General features: G+C 51.4%; 2 protein-coding genes across 7 annotated transcripts; one reads left to right on the top strand and one right to left on the bottom strand.

Annotated features, from left to right (window-relative positions):
- ARCN1 (archain 1 coat protein complex I subunit delta) lies at nt 1-13,289 on the bottom strand. Of its 2 annotated transcripts, none has more exons than XM_090027699.1 (10): nt 13,160-13,289; nt 9,858-10,121; nt 8,731-8,910; nt 8,242-8,447; nt 5,942-6,103; nt 5,134-5,299; nt 3,779-3,926; nt 3,274-3,382; nt 2,598-2,802; nt 1-1,635 (listed from the first exon to the last, which is right to left on the bottom strand). In XM_090027699.1, exons 1-10 carry the CDS (start codon nt 13,160-13,162, stop codon nt 1,546-1,548), a joined length of 1,533 nt encoding a protein of 510 aa, XP_089883825.1. In that variant the 5' UTR covers nt 13,163-13,289; the 3' UTR covers nt 1-1,545. The 2 variants fall into 2 exon arrangements, with proteins under 2 accessions (XP_089883825.1, XP_089883824.1); XM_090027698.1 differs by lacking the exon at nt 13,160-13,289 and adding an exon at nt 11,809-13,020.
- On the top strand, nt 13,224-18,883 carry IFT46 (intraflagellar transport 46). 5 transcript variants are annotated; one of them, XM_090027704.1, is made up of 11 exons: nt 13,224-13,362; nt 13,432-13,584; nt 13,823-13,944; nt 14,510-14,584; nt 14,684-14,777; nt 15,249-15,377; nt 15,778-15,896; nt 16,679-16,745; nt 17,020-17,080; nt 17,792-17,877; nt 18,437-18,883. In XM_090027704.1, exons 1-11 carry the CDS (start codon nt 13,348-13,350, stop codon nt 18,530-18,532), a joined length of 1,017 nt encoding a protein of 338 aa, XP_089883830.1. In that variant the 5' UTR covers nt 13,224-13,347; the 3' UTR covers nt 18,533-18,883. The 5 variants fall into 5 exon arrangements, with proteins under 5 accessions (XP_089883830.1, XP_089883829.1, XP_089883827.1 ...); XM_090027703.1 differs by having other exon boundaries at nt 15,775-15,896; XM_090027701.1 differs by lacking the exon at nt 18,437-18,883 and adding an exon at nt 18,064-18,429.
- Nucleotides 18,884-19,019: the final 136 nt, after the last annotated feature.

The following is a 19,019-nucleotide window of genomic DNA, read 5'->3' as shown; positions in this document are numbered from 1 at the left end:
TCCTTTTATAATACTCTTTATTTGATTAAAGAATCTGTATTCTTTGTGTACACTGGAATGTGTTCTATTCCCTAGGTCATTATTATACAGGGTTACAAAACTTTTTTTTTTTTTTGTTTTTTAAATATGACCCCGAAAGTATTTTAAGAAAAATGCTCGTTTGATGTTTGAAACTAAACTGGACTCCATTTTTAAAATCATACAGACAAGCAACTCTTGAACACAACTGAATTAATAAGATTCATTGTCTACTTAACTACGGAACAGGGCTTGTTTCCCCTCCCACAGAACACATCACCCTCCCATGGAAAGAACAGAGGTTACAGTTCCTTGCCGATGTCATTGAGGGACGGGAGAAGAGACGGCTAACTTCTTTGGCAGATGACCCTGCAAGCACTGGTTTGCACTCAGACTAACAGATGCTCACTGCGGAACACCGTACGCAAGCTGTTTGTGAGCAATCGCATCCCGTCACCCACAAACCAGCTCGTGCACCGTGTTCACCCAGAACTTTGGGGTCTTGCTACGAGTTCCTGTGCAATTGTGACCTTGGGTAGTGACTGGCTCATCACACAACTCAGAAGCACTCCCAGATCTTTGACTCCCACCAGAAATCTCTGGGCTGGAACCAAGGCTTCCCTCCTCCTCTCTCACTAAGTGCCAAGAAAACTATACTTTAACAGGGGAAATTCAGAATTACTCAAGCCACTGAACAAAACCACCTCCGTACCCACTTACAAACTACTCAGGAATAGGAAAATGCCCAATTTACTCTGAAAGCCTCAAATGAATCAGGACAGGTCAAAGACGGTTCATCTAGACAGGTGAAATTGTTTTAAGCATTTTCCCAACCTGCAACAGGAGACCGCAACAGACAATTCTGGCAGAGACGCTTCCTCCCCTGCAGCTGCAGTTAACTGCACTCCCGGTAGAGGCACATGGGCTCGCTGGGACAGCTAGCTGAATGGCAGGTCTATCGCCTGGAAGCAGAGCTGAACGGACAAGTCCACAGCACAGCAGGGTTGAGCACCTGTACTATGACCATTAAGTCCCCACCTTTCAAAACCTAGGTCTGATTAGAGCCTTTGTCTAGTTGCAATGGAACAGGGGCCCATGTAGAGAACATCTTAACACCACTCTGAATGACTGTAAGCAAGGGCTGAAGGCAGTGGAGAAATTAAAAGGGCAAGACTCACAAACAAACAGAATACACAAAACCAAAAAGGAAGCCAAAGATCTAAAATTACATTCTGGGACTGAGCTCTAGCCAGTTGATTGGGAGAAAGTAAAGGGAGGTGGCAGAGCCAGGGATCTGTATGGAGATCCTGCTTTCTTGCTGGCCTGTGAATCTGCCAAAGAAGCTTGCAGTCTTCCCCCAGTGAGTATGCCAATTCTCTGCCAAAGTCCATCTGTGACCCAGGACGCTGCAGGTAGGTAGACAGAGTCATGTGTCCTAGCAGAGAGGGCTGTGGCGTTCCAGACGGTCATAGTAATCTTCAGCCATTTTTAATTTAAAAATTTCCTTTGCGACCCCTGCTACTGGCGTTACAGGATTTCATATTTGTCCACCAAAAAGGTGGTCTCAGTGGAAAACCTCACAGGGCTGTTCCCATCTACCTGGGTCACTTTGGTAACCTGCAGAGACAACACACACAGTTAGTTCAACACTTCACATTCTGCCTCCAAAACACAAATTATACCGAGCTTTTTAACTGAAGGTCAGGACAAGCAAGTGACTTGGGGTGGATGGACAAATCCTCTCTCACTCACTGGGTCAGCTTCAGCTTAAGTAGACACTGTCCTACTTTTGAGAGGAGCCAAAGACAGTTACCCCATTTATGTCAACTATCATGTCCCTGTGCAGAGATGAGCTACTGCTTCTGGGAAAGGCTGAAGGAGAGGAAACTCATGCTGTAGCTGCTTATTTGATCAGGCAGGTAGAGAGGTGCCCTTCAGTTCCAAGCCCCACGTCCTCCCGCCAGACTGGAATAAGCCTTCACATTACAAAAAGGGATTTTCACTTGCTTCCAGTAATTAATACTGTGACCTTCCGTGGCAAACCACTTGTCAAGTGGTTTGAGAAGGACTCCTTCACCCACTGCTGCACAGAGGCAAGTTTGACTGGTGCTTGAGACCCTGGTGAAGAATTCCAGAGCCAGCTGAAGGTGCAGAGCATGTTTCAGGGAACTGGACGAAGCGACCCGTAGTGGCATTAGATTCAAAACACCCCAGCTCACCAGAAGCCCTTTTTAAGCACTGGTGCGTAGGGCCACGCTGCCTTTTCCGAATGAGAAATTCACCACACTCAGAAAGCTCTTAGCTGGTTCCTGGAGATTCCCATCCAAATCTCAACTGCTGCAGCCCCGAGAGATGCAAGATGCCAGGCCCGCAGGCTTTCCCTATTACTGCTGCTGACTCTTCCAGGAATCTCACATTGTGCTGAATAAAAGGTAGTGTCTGACAGCTCGCAGGGCCAGGGAAACAATACGGCTGCTCAGCGAGTCACAGCACCCGCCTATTCCACGAGCTGCAGTGAGCTCCCACAGAGAGCCGCCTGCCCAGCTCTGCACTACAGGCACAGGCAAGGTGAATCATACCTGGATGTTGCAGTAATTCTTTTTTGAGATGAAGGAAACTTGCACTGGGAAAAAGTCATTGGGCTGCCCAGCTATGCTGAACTCCAGGCTGCCGCTTTTGTTTTTGGCATCTATCACTGGCAGGCACCACTCAAGGAGATTCCTCCGGCTGTCATGGCGATACTCTCCGTCAATGTCCCCAATTACAGGGGCACCAACACCGGACCTTTAGCAGACAAAGAGAAGCTGCGTGTTAGTGCTGCCTGCCTAGGTCCTATACACATCACATGAATAGGGAACTACCTAATCATGGTTTCGTGGAAAACAGCGAAAGATAGTGTTGTCCACATTGGCTGCCATTTCCCCGCGGGGGGGGAAAAAAAAAAAAAAACCACCAAAGAAAGTAGCAGCAAGGTAGACTGAGTGAAGATGCCCTTCTGCCAATCAATGGTGAGGGACAGGGCCACTGGGACCTCTCCACCAACCAGTCACAAGGGGAAGGGCCACTGCAAAATGGCTGTGAAATCTGCTTTGCACGCTGTGAGTGAACCGTGAAAAACCCACCGTCTCACCACAACTTAGGCAGGTCCCTACACATGAATACCATGCCTTCCTGTGCCACCTCCAGAAATTGTCCAGGAGCAAGGCACCCAAAGTCCATCTAAAAAGACATGCTGAGTTCGCAAATCCTACTTACGGCAATGGGATTGTGATGACCACATCATTCAGTTCTAGGCTCTCTTCTTGTAGTTCATATTCAATGTTAACGTCACAACCATTCCCACTCTCTGATGGCCAGCAGTTAACTATGGGCACAAACACAGCACACTGGATCACATGAGCTCGTTACATAGGGACAAACCTAGCAACCAGACATATTTATAAAAGTGGGTGGAAAACCAATAAAGGTACCCAAGCGCTGCCAGCCACCTTACAAATGGCAGGACATTAAGTATGGCGATGTCTACGGCATTATTAGAAATACCTGCCAACTAGCTAGGGTGATCAGCATGGAAAGAAGATGCACCAAAACCACTGCATTTTCCCTTAGGCAACGACAATGTTTAACCACAAACAACCTGCAGAAGCAGTTTCCTATAAAAACCAGATACAACCTGACAACCTAGGGGCACACAATCAGCCTCTTCAGTCCAGGCTTCCGTGTCCAACCGGAGAAAGGCCATGCACACAGGTGCACTCACTTGTTAATGGAATGAAAGACTCTTCTGTGGTCTGCAACCGCCATTTCAGCACGCCAACATCACTGTTAATAGGGAACGATTTCTCAGGGTTCTTCAAACCAATCTGTGATTCTGCAGTAAACAGTTTCTTGTCCACATTCGGGTGGGTCTGAAATGGAGAAGGTGCCAAGCTGGGTTAAAGCAGTTTTATTTCAGAGACCACAGCTGCACAGTCCTGCTGGGACATGCTCCACACCCAGGAATCCCCCTCCCCAATCCTGCACACACCACAGATCACATCTACTCAGCAATACAAAATGCTGTCCAAGAAACTGATGGCAAGGTTCCCTCCAAGCTGCCTCCCCTGCGCTGCTGTCCTTTTACAGGGACCCTAGGGCTTAGTTTTTTGAGGTTTTTTTTTTTTGTAACGGAACAAATCGTAGCAAAGCTCAAAAATCTGCAGGAGTGTTTCCTTTAAAAGTCAAGTCTGATGAACTTATTTTAAACTAATCACAGAACATTAACACATTTCACTGGTTAGTGCGTAGGTTACATTGGAAGGCCAGAAACTACCATTGGGTTTCATTCTATCTTCAGTCTCTCAAGTTGGAGGACAGTGTCAGGAAAGTCCTCAGGGAGCCTGCCCTGGTCAAAGTGACAGGGACTTACTTTACTAAACCAGGGGACCCCCCAGCCAATTAAGCAGTTGCACCAACTTTGTAGAATTCTGTAACAACCCTCAGCTGGGTAGATTACAGAAGCTACAAAGGACATACGAAATGGAGAAATCTTCAGGGCTCAACATGCTACGTGGACCTGGAGAAGAGAGGGAAGGGTTAATGTGCAAAAGCCTCCGAAGACTGTACTACTGACTGCAACCACAAGCAGATGCTAGCAAGTGTGCTGAGTACTTGAGAGCAATGGCAGGGTAAAGTCAGCCTGGAAAGGGAGCAGCTTCTTGGCAGATCTGTTTCACTCTACACTTGCTGCAGGTAATTCAAACACAGAGCACGCAGAACAGGCTCGTGCAACAGCTAGCGTTAAGCAAAGAACTGAGATCGCTGCAAAGTCCAAGGGATACAAAGGACATGCCAATATGCATCCCCTGAATAGATACGGCTGTGAAAGGAAAAGATAAGCGCAAGGAACTGGATTTCCAAGTGAACTTCAGTCTCCGTGCATGTGATCTGGCCCATCATTTGGGCTGCAATCACATTTGCTGTCACTGTTGCCATTTTCAGTGCATCTGCTGAGAAGACTTCAACAAAAATACACAGCACAGAACACAGTACACCATAATGTTTCCAAAGCTGTCAGGAATAACCGGAGGCCAGTGGCACAAAGCACATACAGACATCAGAACCAGTCAGCCTTACCTGTAGCTGAACCCCCCTCTTGTCTTCATTTTCTACATGAAGGCGAATCCGTGCAAACTTTTCTTCCGAGATCCTCAGCATGATCATGCCATGCAGCTCCATGTTTTGTAACCCGCCATCACGGCCACAGGTCAGCGAGATTTTCTCCTCAATTTTCATATGCACGCTAGAAAGACGCAAAAGCCCGATACTCAAATGCCACAAAAGTAGGTAAGCTCATGTACTGCATCACCAAGACACTTTGTTTCTGGCCACTTCCACAGTCAACAGGTGGTAAAATTGAAAGGATGCTAAGAAATGCAACAGCAACGGTTAAGGAGTGGAACAGACAAACGTCCCAAACAGCTCACCTAACGGCTGATAAGCCTGGGGTGGAAAAGATGGCATGGTGGGTATCAATCTGTTTGGAATAATGAACACTCTAGCAAATAATTATGAGGAAGGGGAACTTATAGGTCAAATGTCTTGAAAAATCCCCGGAAAGTCAGGGTTAAAACGTTCAGGATTACCTTGGTCATTGGGGTGGAAGTTCTATAGATTTTTTTTTTTTTTTTTAAAAGACTCCAAATCCTAACTGCTCAAGTCATTTTTGAAAATGGAGTTTAAGCTTTTATGTCATTTAGGTACCTCTGATAATGTTACCTAAGACTGAAAGGACTGTGACTCTAAAGGTCAGCATGCAGGATCTGAATGTGTGGAGAAACCCACCCTGTCAAATAAAGGGAAGAGCCTGGCAGACCTGGAAGCCATATCTGGACCTCTCAGTTGCACTGAAAACAGCACTGTTACGGTCTGGGGCAACACCTACCTCTCAACATTAATTGGTGGAGCAACTTTAGCTGCCTCTGTAGAACGTTTGCCAACTGAAGAGGTCATGATATTTTCTCCTTCCGATTTCAATTTGTCCACAAAGTTGTCCACCTCCTTCCCTTTAGCTCCGAGCTTCAAAGCCTTGCTGGGCCCTGTCGGCCTAAAGAACAAAGGAAATAAGATACAGCTGTCTCTGGGACAACTACAACAGTTGAGACTAGGCCATATCAACGTCACCATTCACCTTTGGAACTTTTCTCAAGGTAAACCGAGCACAAGAAAACCGTCTTGTGCGTAAGTACTAAACCGGAACTGTGCTTCCAGCACTACCAGTTCTTTTGTCACCAGTCAAGTCATGACACCTGCAGCTCTGTTCCTCACTTGTGTAACAGGAATAAACAACACTCACCTGTCTCCCAGGTGTACTAGCCAGGAGAAATGTAACATGTATGAGGTTGCACGTGTGACATCTACCCAACTGTGTAAGAGAGGTTCCCGGCTTTATGAAAGTGCTCACTGTTTATTTCAGCAGTCCATTGGGAAATTTGGTGCCTCTGCACTGCCTGGCAGCTGCATAGACACCCTGATAAGAGAACGGCACATACGCAATACCAAGAGCTGGATTGAAATCTCATAACCCCCAAAATTCAGGCACGAGCTTAAGTGGCAGCAAGACAATATTTACACCTGCTGGCAGATAATGCTAGCAACCGTGCCCAGAAATTCTGTTCACTTTTAGCATCCCTCTGTATCATCCATCATTTCATAGTAGGTAGGGTCGGTAGGGACCTGAGCAGATCATCAAGTCTGACCCCCTGCCACGGACAGGAAAGAGTACTGGGGTCAAACGACCACAGCTACGCGATTATCTAGGCTCCTTTTGAAGACCCCCAGGGTAGGAACGAGCACCACTTCCCTTGGAAGTTGCTTCTAGAGCCTAGCCACCCTGACCGTGAAGTAGCGCCTCCTGATGTCTCGCCTGAACCTACTCTCCGTCAACTTGTGGCCATTATTCCTAGTTACTCTGGGTAGTACTTTGGGGAAACAGGGATTCTCCCATTCCCCCTGGTAAGTTTATAGATGGCCACCAGATCCCCCCTCAGCCTTCTCTTGTGGAGGCTGAACAGGTTCAGGTCCCACAGCCTCCCCTCACAGGGCCTGCCCTGCTGCCCCGGTCACGTGGGTGGCCCTCCTCTGGACCCTCTCCATGCTGGCCACATCCTTCCTCAAGTGCAGCGCCCAGAACTGGACGCAGTACTCTAGCTGCAGCCTGACCGGTGCCGCATAGAGGGGGAGGATCACCTTCTTGGACCTGCTTGTGATGCATCTGCGGATGCAGGACAAGGTGCGGTTAGCCTCACTGACCGTGTCCTCACACTGGTGGCCCATGTTCATCTTGGAATCAATAATGACTCTAAGATCCTTTTCTGCCTTTGTGCTGATGAGAAGGGAGTTCCCCAGCCTGTAGGTATGCTGCTGGTTCTCTCTCCCTAGGTGCAGCACCCTACACTTGCGAATAGGATGGGATTCTATACTGACAACTGCCCACCCCCATCACCTGTTCAGAGCTAGTTGTAGCCTGTCCCTCCCTTCTAGCATGCCCACCTCTCCCCACATCTTAGCGTCATCCGCAAATTTGAACAAGGTGCTTTTCACCCCCCGCCCAAGTCGCTGATGAAGATGTTAAACAGCGCGGGCCCGAGGACCGAGTCCTGGGGGACCCCACTGCCCCTATCCTTCTAGGTCGAAAATGACCCGTCCACCACCATGCTCTGGGTGTGGACCTCCAGCCAATTTGCGACTCATCTGCCTGCGTAGGCATCGATGCCACAGTCGCCTAATTTTTTAACGAGAATGGTGCAAGAGACATTGTGAAAGGCCTTCCCGAAGTCCAGAAAGACTATGTCCACCGGGACACCTGCATCTAAGGATTTTGTGACCTGGTTGTAGAAGGCCACCAGGTTGGTCTGACACAGGGACGGGCAAAACGCAGACCGCAGGCCAGATGTGGCCCACCAGGCCATTCTATCCAGCTTGTGGGGCCCCTAAAAAAAGTTTAGAAAATCTGCTCCTGGCTGCCTGCCATGCAGCCCTCAACTCAGTAAGTGTCCCTCCGCCCAAAATAGTTGCCCACCCCTGGTCTGACAGGACCTGCCCCTAATGAACCCATGGTGGGTTTCATCCATCTAGAAGACACAACCTCCAGACAACCTAAAACCAAATTCAGCATTTTAACATGTGGTCTACAGCATCCTTTGCATTGCTAATGGATCTGAACTACCCAAAAGAATTTCCTACCTGGCTGGAGCCGGTGCCACCTTGGGCTTCTCCGTTTCAATAATGGTCTCTGTGATCATGGCTGCAGTTGTGCCCCCTGACACAGCCGAGCTGCCAAACCCACCAAAGCCCGGTGCTTTTTTGCCTTGTCTCTCTGCATCTCTTCGGGCCTGCTGCAGCTCCTTGGCTTTACGACGCATCTCAGCCTTTGCCTCACGTTCTTGGGTCTACAGGAAAAGACAGAGGGCTGTCTAAATCTTTAAGAGCTTGGTTTGTTCCACACAGCAAAGCACACTACTGAAGTCTGTTTACACTTGTACACATGATGACAAAAAGCAGGATGGAAGAAGAAGAACAGTTTTAAAAGTGCCACAGTGATTTGAGGAATGAAAATTAAGTCATAATCAAACCTGAACAATCACTTTCTTCACAATTAAGAAAGCTGCAGTTAATGGCCACTTGACAGACTATTGTATTTAAAGCAAGGTGGATTTGAAGTTCTCAGCCTACCTCTCTGACTGCTCGGAACACCTTTTCTTCATGCGAATCCATTTCTGTGAAAGTCCGAATCTGTGCCAGGTTCACGTTCTCGCGGTACCCCAGGGCAACAATCTCATCAAAGGCAAAAATCAGGTCAAAGCAGTGCTCAGAGATCTCATTCTCCTCCAGAGCCCGGCAGTACTCAGGGATCTGAAGACGGAGAAGAGCAAAAAAGGAGACTTTACACATGAAGAATGACTGTGTGCTAAGTTGCTCCTCCCACCGCACTACAGAGCAAACTTATCTTGGTGCTGAACCCTGGCACAAGGGCTGGACATCGTTTATATCATACTCTGAGGGCCTGAGTGAGACTGAAGTGGCATAGAGGCTTTGCATAGATGTGTTACTCAAGTCATTTCCACCCCCAGGACGTCGTTTCTGTGACCCAGCCTTGCCTGACCCCAAAATGCCAGACCAACACTTTTTTAATGCCCTAATTCCAGTTCTTCCACTTGCCATCCAAGCCAGTTTTTACAGCATTGGAAATCAGCAAAGTGCGGTGATAAGTTGCACGATTTAATAAGTTGCTGAACACTTTCTGAAAGACTAAATGGAGCTGTAACCCTCTGGTTCAGTGACCTTGTAATCCACAGAAGCCTGAGCAGATAGTAGATCCTGGGCTGTGCTAGAGATAGCTAAGACAGCGCCGGAAATTAGTTGCCTGAAGGACAATTATAAAGCTTTATAAAGACAGCACTTTGAACACATATGCAAAGAGGTTTTTAAAATAGCATTACTAGTATAGCAAGAACACGGAGTAAATTCTGTTCACACCATCTTACTTTAATAGCTGGTATTAGGGTTGTATTGAGAGCTCTACACACTTGTTAGCTTCTTATCTTAGTGCAAGAGTAGCTTGTTTTTGTTTAAATCTCAACTAAAACTCACTAGGTGTCCTACTCCGGGCAGGGTTAGTACAAGAGCTCACAAGAGCAGGCTCATTAACAGAAACAGGCCACAGAACAATCAAATTGTTTTAAGAAGGCACAGAGTTACTACAGGAACAGCTCTCCCACGCAGCACCTCCTAACACTGTTCCTTCAGGTCAAAGAGCTTACAAGGCTTGTACTAAGTGACCCAGAAGTAGTAGTAGTTACCACTCTGGAGAAGAGCCGGAGTGTTTCTAGGTCCTCTAGGATGTTGCTGTTCTTGGTGGTGATCAGAACCATGTACAATTTCTCCATTGGCTGATACACATAGCGCACGCTCTCCGTTTCCACAAATGTGTGCTGCTTCCCCGTGTTCATGAGCTTGGGGAAGGCTGCCAGCAGCCCCTCGATGCGGGTTCGAGTCATCTCCACAAACTGCCTCGAGACAATGGCCTTCCCTGCCTTTGTGCAAACAGCTGCTGCCAACAGCACCTGCAGCAAATACAAGCATCGTTACCACCACTTAGCAGGCAAACAGATTTTCTGGGTGAGTGTCTTTTGAACAGTACTGGTCTATGCATAAGGAAAAGTCTCTGATCAAAGGTTTGGTTTCTGCACTCCTCTGTATGGTGCCCAGCATACTTAGCGCCCAATGAAGAAAGTCTGTACATGATCCTATTTGGCACAGCAACATGAACCCTCCACTGGGAGGGACCCAAACCTGTGTTCCTCTTGAGACATGATCCAATCCACTTTCCGTTTCCCTTGCTCCTCCCACCCTCCAATTCAGATCACAACACAGCTCAATGACCCCAAGTTCTATGCAGTTGTTCACTGCAAAATAAGATTCAAGCACGTAAAAGACAGCAAATGCCACCCGCTAGGGTAAAGGAACCTGCATCGTTAACAGTCTTCAGCTGTTGAACCAATAGCTCATGCATAGGCCAAGAATCGTTGTCCAGGGAAGTGTGAATGGCAAAACAGCACTACGAAAATAGTAACCTTCTATAAAGCTGGTGCAATAGTTTGGACATGATTACTGAACAAGTCCAAGTGGCATTTGCTACCTTTTATAAGCCTACAGCAGTAATGTTAAATCAATCTGAGAGACTGGCTCAGGGTATTTCTAGGGTTCCACTGTATGTGGGCATAAAGCTCCAGGTCACTTAGCCATCTGCTGTTACCTGAGCAATGTTTCTTTTTGCAGATAAGTGTCCATTTTAAACCACTGAAGGGATTTTAGCTCCAAAATTTAGCTTCTGGACCTTCTTTTTACTGAGCTTATTTTCAAATATTTTTTTAGTGGCCTGAGGAACCACACTGCAACACTGTGGTACTGCAGGAATGCCAAGGCACAGAACTAATCAAAAACAAAGCTGAGTGCCACTGTTCAAACCAAATGAAATGCAAAAATACAAAGGCAACAGATAATAGCAGAAAGTTATAAAACTGCTTTCAAACCAAGGTTACAACAAGTGTTAACAAATGAAGGAATATCTTTAACTATCGTTCCTCTCTACAGGGCCCATTTTAAAAGTCAGCTATGCTTGTACTAGATTTGTTAATAAAATATTAAACAGGATATTGATGCAGCTCACAGAATGCTCCACTGGACTTTTCACAGATATTGTCATGAAAACGGTCATATGAAATATGGCGAGATAGTGACGCAGAACATTTCCTTCTAAAAGAATTTACTTCCACTTGAACTACCAAAGTTTTACAAAGACTTTACCATTTTTTCTTTACTTAGAGCTCCTTGGTAATGAGACAAATATTGGCAACTATCAAACCTATTTGAGACATCAGTCCCACATGTGGCCATAAGTTTTCACTGTATGGGCTCCCAGAGCTGAACAGGGTATGTGGATGCCTTGAATGAACTGCTTAAATCCTCTCCAGGCTACAACGGCTTTATGGCAGAGCAAATCCCTTGTGAAACAAACAGGCAGAAGTGAGCCTCATGCACTTGCCCTCGTCCTCGGGGCTCAGAGATCAGCTCCACAAATATGTTTTGCAGCACTAATGAGACACTCTGCTTTCACGAGCACCCCTGTACAGAAGGGGACAGGAAGCCTGGGTGGGAACGGGGGCTCCTAGCAGATAAAGCTGCCGACTGTGAATGGAAGAGGCAAAAGGAGGACTCCACGAGGGACAAGACTCTGGACCATCAACTCACCTGACAGAAGAGGTGGACAGGTGATGGATTACTTGTACCAGGTAGCAGACACATTAGAGGTTATGAAGCCACAGGAACCTGATGCATTATCAATCTTAAAGGGCCTTTAAACTACAGAAGCATTTGATACAAGTTATGTGAGAGAGGCAGGGCTCGCCGCACACAGGTAAGAAGTGATGATGTGTCATTGCCACATCCTGATCACTGACAGAACATATTCGCAACAACAGAACCACTTCCTAGACGTGGAAAACAAAAACCAAATCAATGCGATTCAGGCCTGAACACGTTCCACAGCCGAGCGAGACTCCGTGGCTCTGGACATTCACCTGTTCATTTTGATTTGACACAGTCAGTACCCTGGTAAGTTTGCCAGGAGGGGAGCAGAGCCCCTGGGTGCCTGCCACAACTGAGGTCATTAGTATCAACCCTGCAAAGGTCAGAATGATGAAAACCCCGTTTCCCAAACGTTTGACTGACACAATTAATTTGGGCCCGCACTTCCCAAAAAAATCCTGCACTTAAACACAGATATGATGACCCGTCACCTACGGCAGCCTGCAAAAAACGTTTTTGTCAATTCAAGGCAGCCTAAGTTAGCGACAGGCAGATCCCGCTTGGATTTCCTGGGCGAGATTGAAGGAGTACAACGCATGCCACCACCCAAGCCAGGCTCCACGGGATGCTGCACGGATCAGTGCCCGTTTGCTGCCGCGCTGCGAGAGCCCCAACCTGCTCCAACAGACCGTCTGTGGTGTGGCTTCGCAAATCTAGCACCGCTGTAAAGGTGCTTCACGTCCTTGCTTCTAGTGCCTAAACAATTAGCTCCTCTGGGCAGAAACCAAACCAAAACCTAAAGATCTGCCGTGCAAAACTATTGTTTAAGTGCTTTCTTCCTAGCCTCAGCGAAGGGGTGAGCCACGCTGCACCGGGTCCCCGTGATGGCTTCGAGGAGTGCCCGCCCGGGAAGACGCTTCAGGCCAGGCTGCGGAGCCCGCGGGGCCGCCCGCCCGGAATGGGAAGTGCCGCCCGGGCGTGACACGGAGGCGATCCCCGGGCCTGGGGGGCCCGGAGCCGTGTGGAGACCCGGCTCGCCGAGGGCAGCGGCGGACACCTCCTGCCGCGGCCGGAACAAAGGGCCAAGGGCAGCGGCCCCGGCAGGACGTGCGGAGCGGACCGAGCGGGTGACAACGCGCCACCCCCGCTCGCCTCGACCCTGCGGCCCGCCCGTCCCGCCGCAGGTGAATGAGGCCGCGGCCCCTTCCCTTTGGCCGGGCGGGCGCGGGAAGGGCCGCGGGTTACCGGCCGAGCCCCGAGCGCGCGAGGCCCAGTTCGACCCGGCTCTACTTACCATGGCGGCGGCGGCGGCGCGTGCGGCCCAGCCCAGCCCGGCCCGGCCCCGCTCCGTCTTCCGGGCCCGCAAGATGGCGGCGCCGAGCCACGTCCGCAGCCGGAAGCACCGCCCGCCGCGCCCCGCCCGCTCTCGCGAGACCCGGTCGCCAAGGCAACGGCAACGGCCCCGCGCTGCGGCCGGGCGGGATGGCGGCGCTGGAGGTAGCGGGGCCGGGGCGGAGGGGCGGGGCGGGGCGGCGCGGGGCCGGGGCTGACGCGCGTGTGCCGCAGACGCGGGCGGTGGAGAACCAGCCGTACGACGAGAGCCTGGACGCGGCCGACGCCGAGGAGGAGGCCAGCGCCGCCAGCCCCCCGGGGCGGCCGCCCCCCGCCCCGGGCCCGGGCGACACCAGCAGCGACGAGGAGCGCGGCGCGGGCGGCCGGGTGAGGGGCGCGGGCCGCCCACCCGCCACGCAGCGGCCCGCAGGCCCTGACCGGCCCGGCCGGGAGCGGCGCGACGCCCCCCGGCCGTGTCGCGGGACGGGGGCGGGTGGAGACGAGGCCGGGCCCTTCCCCGCCCGCAGACAATGCGGGCCCCGAGGGGGGCACCTCCGCGCTGGCGGCCGGCCCCGGGGTGGGGGGAGTCGGGCTGTGGCGAGTGCCGGGTCCCGACTGTCCCTAGGAGAAAGCCTCATCCCAGCAGGCCGCCCCGCGAGGGTTTAGTGCGGACGAGGAGGAGGACGAGGACTCGTCTGAAACGGACTCGGAGGAGGAGGAGGAGGAGCACGGTGCCCCGCCGCAGGGGTACGAGGCCGAGGGGGCCCCCGCCGCCCCGTACCAGGACTCGCGCGGGGCTGGGGGTCACAGGGCGAGCACGCACCGTGCCTCAGCCCACAAGGCGCCGGTTCCAGCGCCGAGCCCGGGCGCCCAAGCGCAGCCCTTGCCCCTACCTGCCTTGCGTTTCATCCAGGGCTTTGGAGATCTGCTCTGCCCTTGTTTCCTTTCTTTCTTGCCCTGGCAGGAGGGTATTGCAAGCCAGCGTGGTGTCATTCCCCTGGTGGGACTCTGGCTCCACCTCCTCCCCTGTCAGTCTGTCTGGAGCTAAATGGGCCCCCCAGCTCTCCTGCTGCCCCACACGTGCATGCCGCGGGACGCAGGGTAGAGATGCACGTTAGACTTGCTGAATCAGAGGCGCGAGCTTTCACGAATGAGAGCTCACTTCACCGGATGCTTGTGCCTCCGCCTCCTGCCCGACTTCAGCCCAGGACTGCTCTCCACTTCTGCACGCTTTTACAAGATAACGTATCATGACATCGTGATCGTAACCTGTCAAAACAGACTGCACTGCAGTATCTGTCTCTTTGTTTAGTGCCTACAACCCAGCGGATTACGATTATCTGCCTGTGTCTGCAGAGATTAAAGAACTCTTCCAGTATATCAGGAGGTGAGTGGAGGGCGCGCAGGGGGATCTTCCTCTGGGAAAGGAAGCGTCTTTCCTGGCCGATTACTTGACGATGGTCTGCTTCCTCTTTACTCTCCCCAGGTACACCCCACAAACGATAGAGCTCGAGCACAGGCTGCAGCCTTTCATCCCAGATTTCATTCCAGCTGTTGGTGACATCGACGCCTTCTTAAAGGTACAGCACTGTCAGTGGTTTCCCTGCAGCTCCTCCTGCCCAGCTTCAAGCAGTGCCATCTCCTGCAGGAACCGTCTTAGCAGAGGAAGGGGGAGACCACTGGATTTTTCTCGTTGCTGGAACAGCAGCAAGATGGCCATGCCCAGTGCAGGAGTAGGGACCTGCCCAACTTCCCCTGGTGCATAAGCTGTTGTAGGAGATCCATGCAACCAGTTCTGCACTGACTTTCATTAAAACAGGACATAAGTTTCAGGGGCAAAGACTGCATCTCTTCCTGTGTCTATGCAGTGGGTAGCTTAACTGGAATGCTGTACTGGCAGCTCAGGCCAGCCGTATGTCATGCATTAGCAGGTTTATCCATTCCTTCTGGAGCCTGAACCTTAAATCTGCAGTTTCCCATTCTAAAAATCCTTCAACCTCCTTCGCTTTGGATACAGAAGAAAAACAACTGGTTTCTTTCTTAATTTGCAGGTTCCACGTCCTGATGGCAAACCAGATAACCTTGGGCTGTTAGTACTGGATGAGCCATCTACAAAGCAGTCAGACCCCACGGTGCTCACTCTCTGGCTAACAGAAAATTCAAAGCAGCACAGTGTCTCAGTAAGTTGCCAAGGGAGGAAAGCTGTTAATCCCATGCTAAGTGTGGTATAGTGTCTTTCTAACCTGTGTGGGGGTTCTGATTAGTCTGATGAGGATTTGGATCTGAAAAAAAATTTCCCCGAAGCCCAGACACTTGGATATGTTTGCAGTTGGCCACAGGTACCTCCTCATCAATAGACTTTGGATCCATTTGTTTCCTTCCGTCAGAACTTTGCTCCCCCATCTGGTTGTTGCTGCCTTTGTCACCGTGTTCTTTCCCTGCTGTTCTTTTGCACTCATGTACAGAAATGGGATGGCATAGAGCAGTTGCTAAGGGAGCAAAACCACCTGGCCTAGTCAGGAACAAAGCCCACAGGCCTCAGTGCCAGTCTCTCCAGATTCTCATTTCTCTTTTCAGCAGCAGGTAAAAGTGAAGAGCTTGGAAAATGCTGAGAAGAATCCCAAGGCCATCGACAACTGGGTTGAGAGCATAAGTGAACTGCATCGCTTCAAGCCACCTGCCACTGTGCACTACACCAGGTGAGCTCTGCCCCCTCCTGCCACTGCAATCTGCGCTCCATGATCCTTGTCTGGCATGCAGGAGAGGCCGTTTGAATGCCTGCTAATCCGCAAAATCTTGCTCCTACCTGCTTTGTCATTCAGACAGTTCTGGAAGTCTTGCTAAGAAAAGGGGACATGCAGATGACTCAGGAGAGGGCCTAGGAGTCAGGACGTCTGGGTTTCACCCCAGCCCACCACTGGCAGGTTCCATGATGCTCGGCAAATCGCATTACCCCTCTGTACTCAGTTCTTTACTTGTAATAGTGAGCTATCTAATCGCAAGGCTTCCCCATGGTTTAAGTACTTTGACACTGAGGGGAAAGGCTTCTTCCTTTGGCAGAGCATGATCATTAGCTCTTCCCAAAGGTGTGACCAGGAGAAGGGAGGAAGGAATGTCACTGGCCTGCAGTTGGATGCACAGCATGACGTGCTGCAATGATAGGTCCCTGGACTAGTGGACTATTTAGACAAGATGAGGTCATTCTTGCCATGCCTGGGGTTGTAAACTCTGGCCAGGAGGCTGAGACCAACTGTGGGTCAAAGGCACAAGTCCAGATCTTTGCCACAGGCAGACAGTTTGGAAGAAGCATGCGTGCTGTAGCAGTCTGTCCTGTGGTTTCTTCCCCCCAGGTGAGGGGGCAGAAGTATCTGCGTGACAGGGAAACTCATCTCAGCTGCATCAGTGGGAAACCTCATCTCCAGCAGAGCTAATGCTGTTGTATTGTGTGTTTACACAGGGGTTTGCTTCTCTTCTCTTGCAGGCCAATGCCCGACATCGATACTCTGATGCAGGAATGGTCTCCAGAATTTGAGGAACTCTTGGGAAAGGTACGGTATCAGATTGACTAGAGTTGGCAAACGCATTGGCGAGTTTCTTTCTGCCTGGTAAGCAGGACCCACATCACAAATGGATGAGTTGGCACCTTCACATGCCAACACACACAGGGCTGACTGGCCTTTGATAAGCATCTGTCCAGGAGGGGTCACAGACGAGAGCTTGTGTAGCTGCTGCCCCGATGCTGCTTGTTCTGTGCTGGGATAACACAGCACACGCTTTTAGGAGAAGCCCGTTCATAGTGAACGGGGTCCCTTTTCCTTTCAGGTGAGCCTCCCCACCGCAGACATCAGCTGTGGCCTGGCAGAGTACGTTGACGTGATATGTGGTATGTAAAGGACTGCCAGTCCCAGTCTCCTCTCACTCTTAAAGGTGCCAGACTCCCTGCCCCTCATTGCAGAGCCGAGGATTGGCTGGTGGGGGCTGGGGAAGAAGGGGGTTCAAAAAGCATCGTGCTGTTCGGAGTCAAGCAGGCAGCACTTCCTTCCGCTCAGTTGGGCTCTGGCTGGAGGAGGCAGCTTCCAAGGTGCATTGACCACAGACCCCTCGTCGGATGTGGTCCTCCTCTCTGGACCAGCACGATCCTGGGGTGGGGGAGCAAGATGGGCCCCCCCTCCGAGAGACTGCTTCCCCTGCTGCAGTTCCAGGGTATGCAGCAAAGCAGCCATGGAGCCTCTGCAGTTAGCCCTTGGGCCACCAGTAGAGTGCTGTTCTGCAGGGAAAGTGCCCAGTGTCCCTTTGGCTCCCTGGGTCAGGCCCAGTCCTGCTTGGCACTCATGCCGTGACTGTTGCTTGACTTGCACTGTGCCGGCAAAAGCTTGAGATGGCTGGAGCCGAGTGCAGCCCCAGCAGAGGCAGAGTGGGGCTGCCTGCCAGCGCTTGCAGGTGGGGAAGGACCTTCCTGGGCCACAGCTGAACACAGTCCACAGCCTGCAGAGCCCAAACACTGGCTGGCAATGGGGACGCCAACAGCGCTGGCACTTGGGGAGGGCTCCAGGCATAGACATGCAGTGGTGCTGAGGACGGTGTTCTGACCTAGCAATTCTGGACATCCCTGTCTACAAGAGTCGGATCCAGTCTCTGCATGTCCTCTTCTCACTATATTCGGAGTTCAAGAACTCGCAGGTAGGTGCTGCTGGGCCTGGCTGCCCCCTCCCTAACAACTGGTGTCAGGTGCGGGGATGTGGCTTCAGGCACAGCCAAGGGATCAGGCTGAGCAGACGCATCTCTAAGGAAAATCCTTGCTTGGAGCATACTCTTCTTGGTGATGGCCACATCAGCAACTGAGGTTACACCCTGCTTGCTCTGCAGGATCCCACATCCAGGCTGTTGCTCCCCAGGGATCTCTTCATCTGTCACTGGGATGAAGAGGGCAGAGGCAGACAGGGAGCTGGTTGGGCCACCTGCCTTAGGAGCTTGATAAGCTGCCAAAGGGTGCAATGAGGACCTGTTATCCTGACCCCCTGCCACATCGCGGCATGCCCAGGCCCTAAACCTGTTGGATATTTGTGGTAGCAGCCAGCTTAGACCAGCTTCTGAGACTTGTGGGTTCCCAGCGCAATGTGGGATGGCTTTCAGGGACAGCAGTCATGACAGCAAGGAGGGGGCTTTGCAAGGATGTGTACCCAGGCACTCAGCTGCTCAGAGCAGGTCCCTACACCCATGCTGTCTCCTTTCCATGCAGCATTTCAAAGCTCTGGCAGAAGGAAAGCGGGTCTGGAGTCCTGCATCCAACCCACCTGAGCCAGGGCCAGAGGCAGACGTACTAAGCTTCAGCTGAGGGCAAAGCCTTTTCTTCCTGGCTCAGGCCTGCGTCTGGGAATAAAGCCTCAGACAAGACCTGCTTCCAGGTTCTTCAGGGTGTCTGGATGCCCTCATGGTCAGTGGCAGCTGCTGTGCAGAGGTCACTTCAGCTTGTTCCTGCAGGACCCAGCCTTGAAGGAGCTTGCGTAATGCAGCCATGGCAGGGCTAGCGGTGCTGTCAGCACCCGAGCCAGGGCAGAGCCCACCTCCTGCGGGCATTTCCCTTGTGGTCCAGCCCTCCCCCCTCAAGAGGGGCCACAGGCCTCCAGTAGTTTCCATGCTGCCTGCTCCTGGCTCTGGCATCCCAATAAAGTCCTGATGAGCTGTGCAGCGTGGCTGTGCAATGCTGTCTTGCGGGGGTGCTGGTGAGGGGACAGGGTGGCAGCGATGGGACCTCGGCGCAGACCACAGCGCCAGGGACAGTGTCCGCCAAGGAGACAGCGCTGCCAAGGCTGCAGCACAGC

This window comes from Crocodylus siamensis, chromosome 14, assembly GCF_052110815.1.
Source record: "Crocodylus siamensis isolate JL-2025a chromosome 14, ASM5211081v1, whole genome shotgun sequence".
Classification (NCBI taxonomy): Eukaryota; Metazoa; Chordata; order Crocodylia; family Crocodylidae; genus Crocodylus; species Crocodylus siamensis.
Note: the sequence above shows the minus strand (reverse complement) of the source record. Positions and strands in the feature narration are given on the sequence as shown.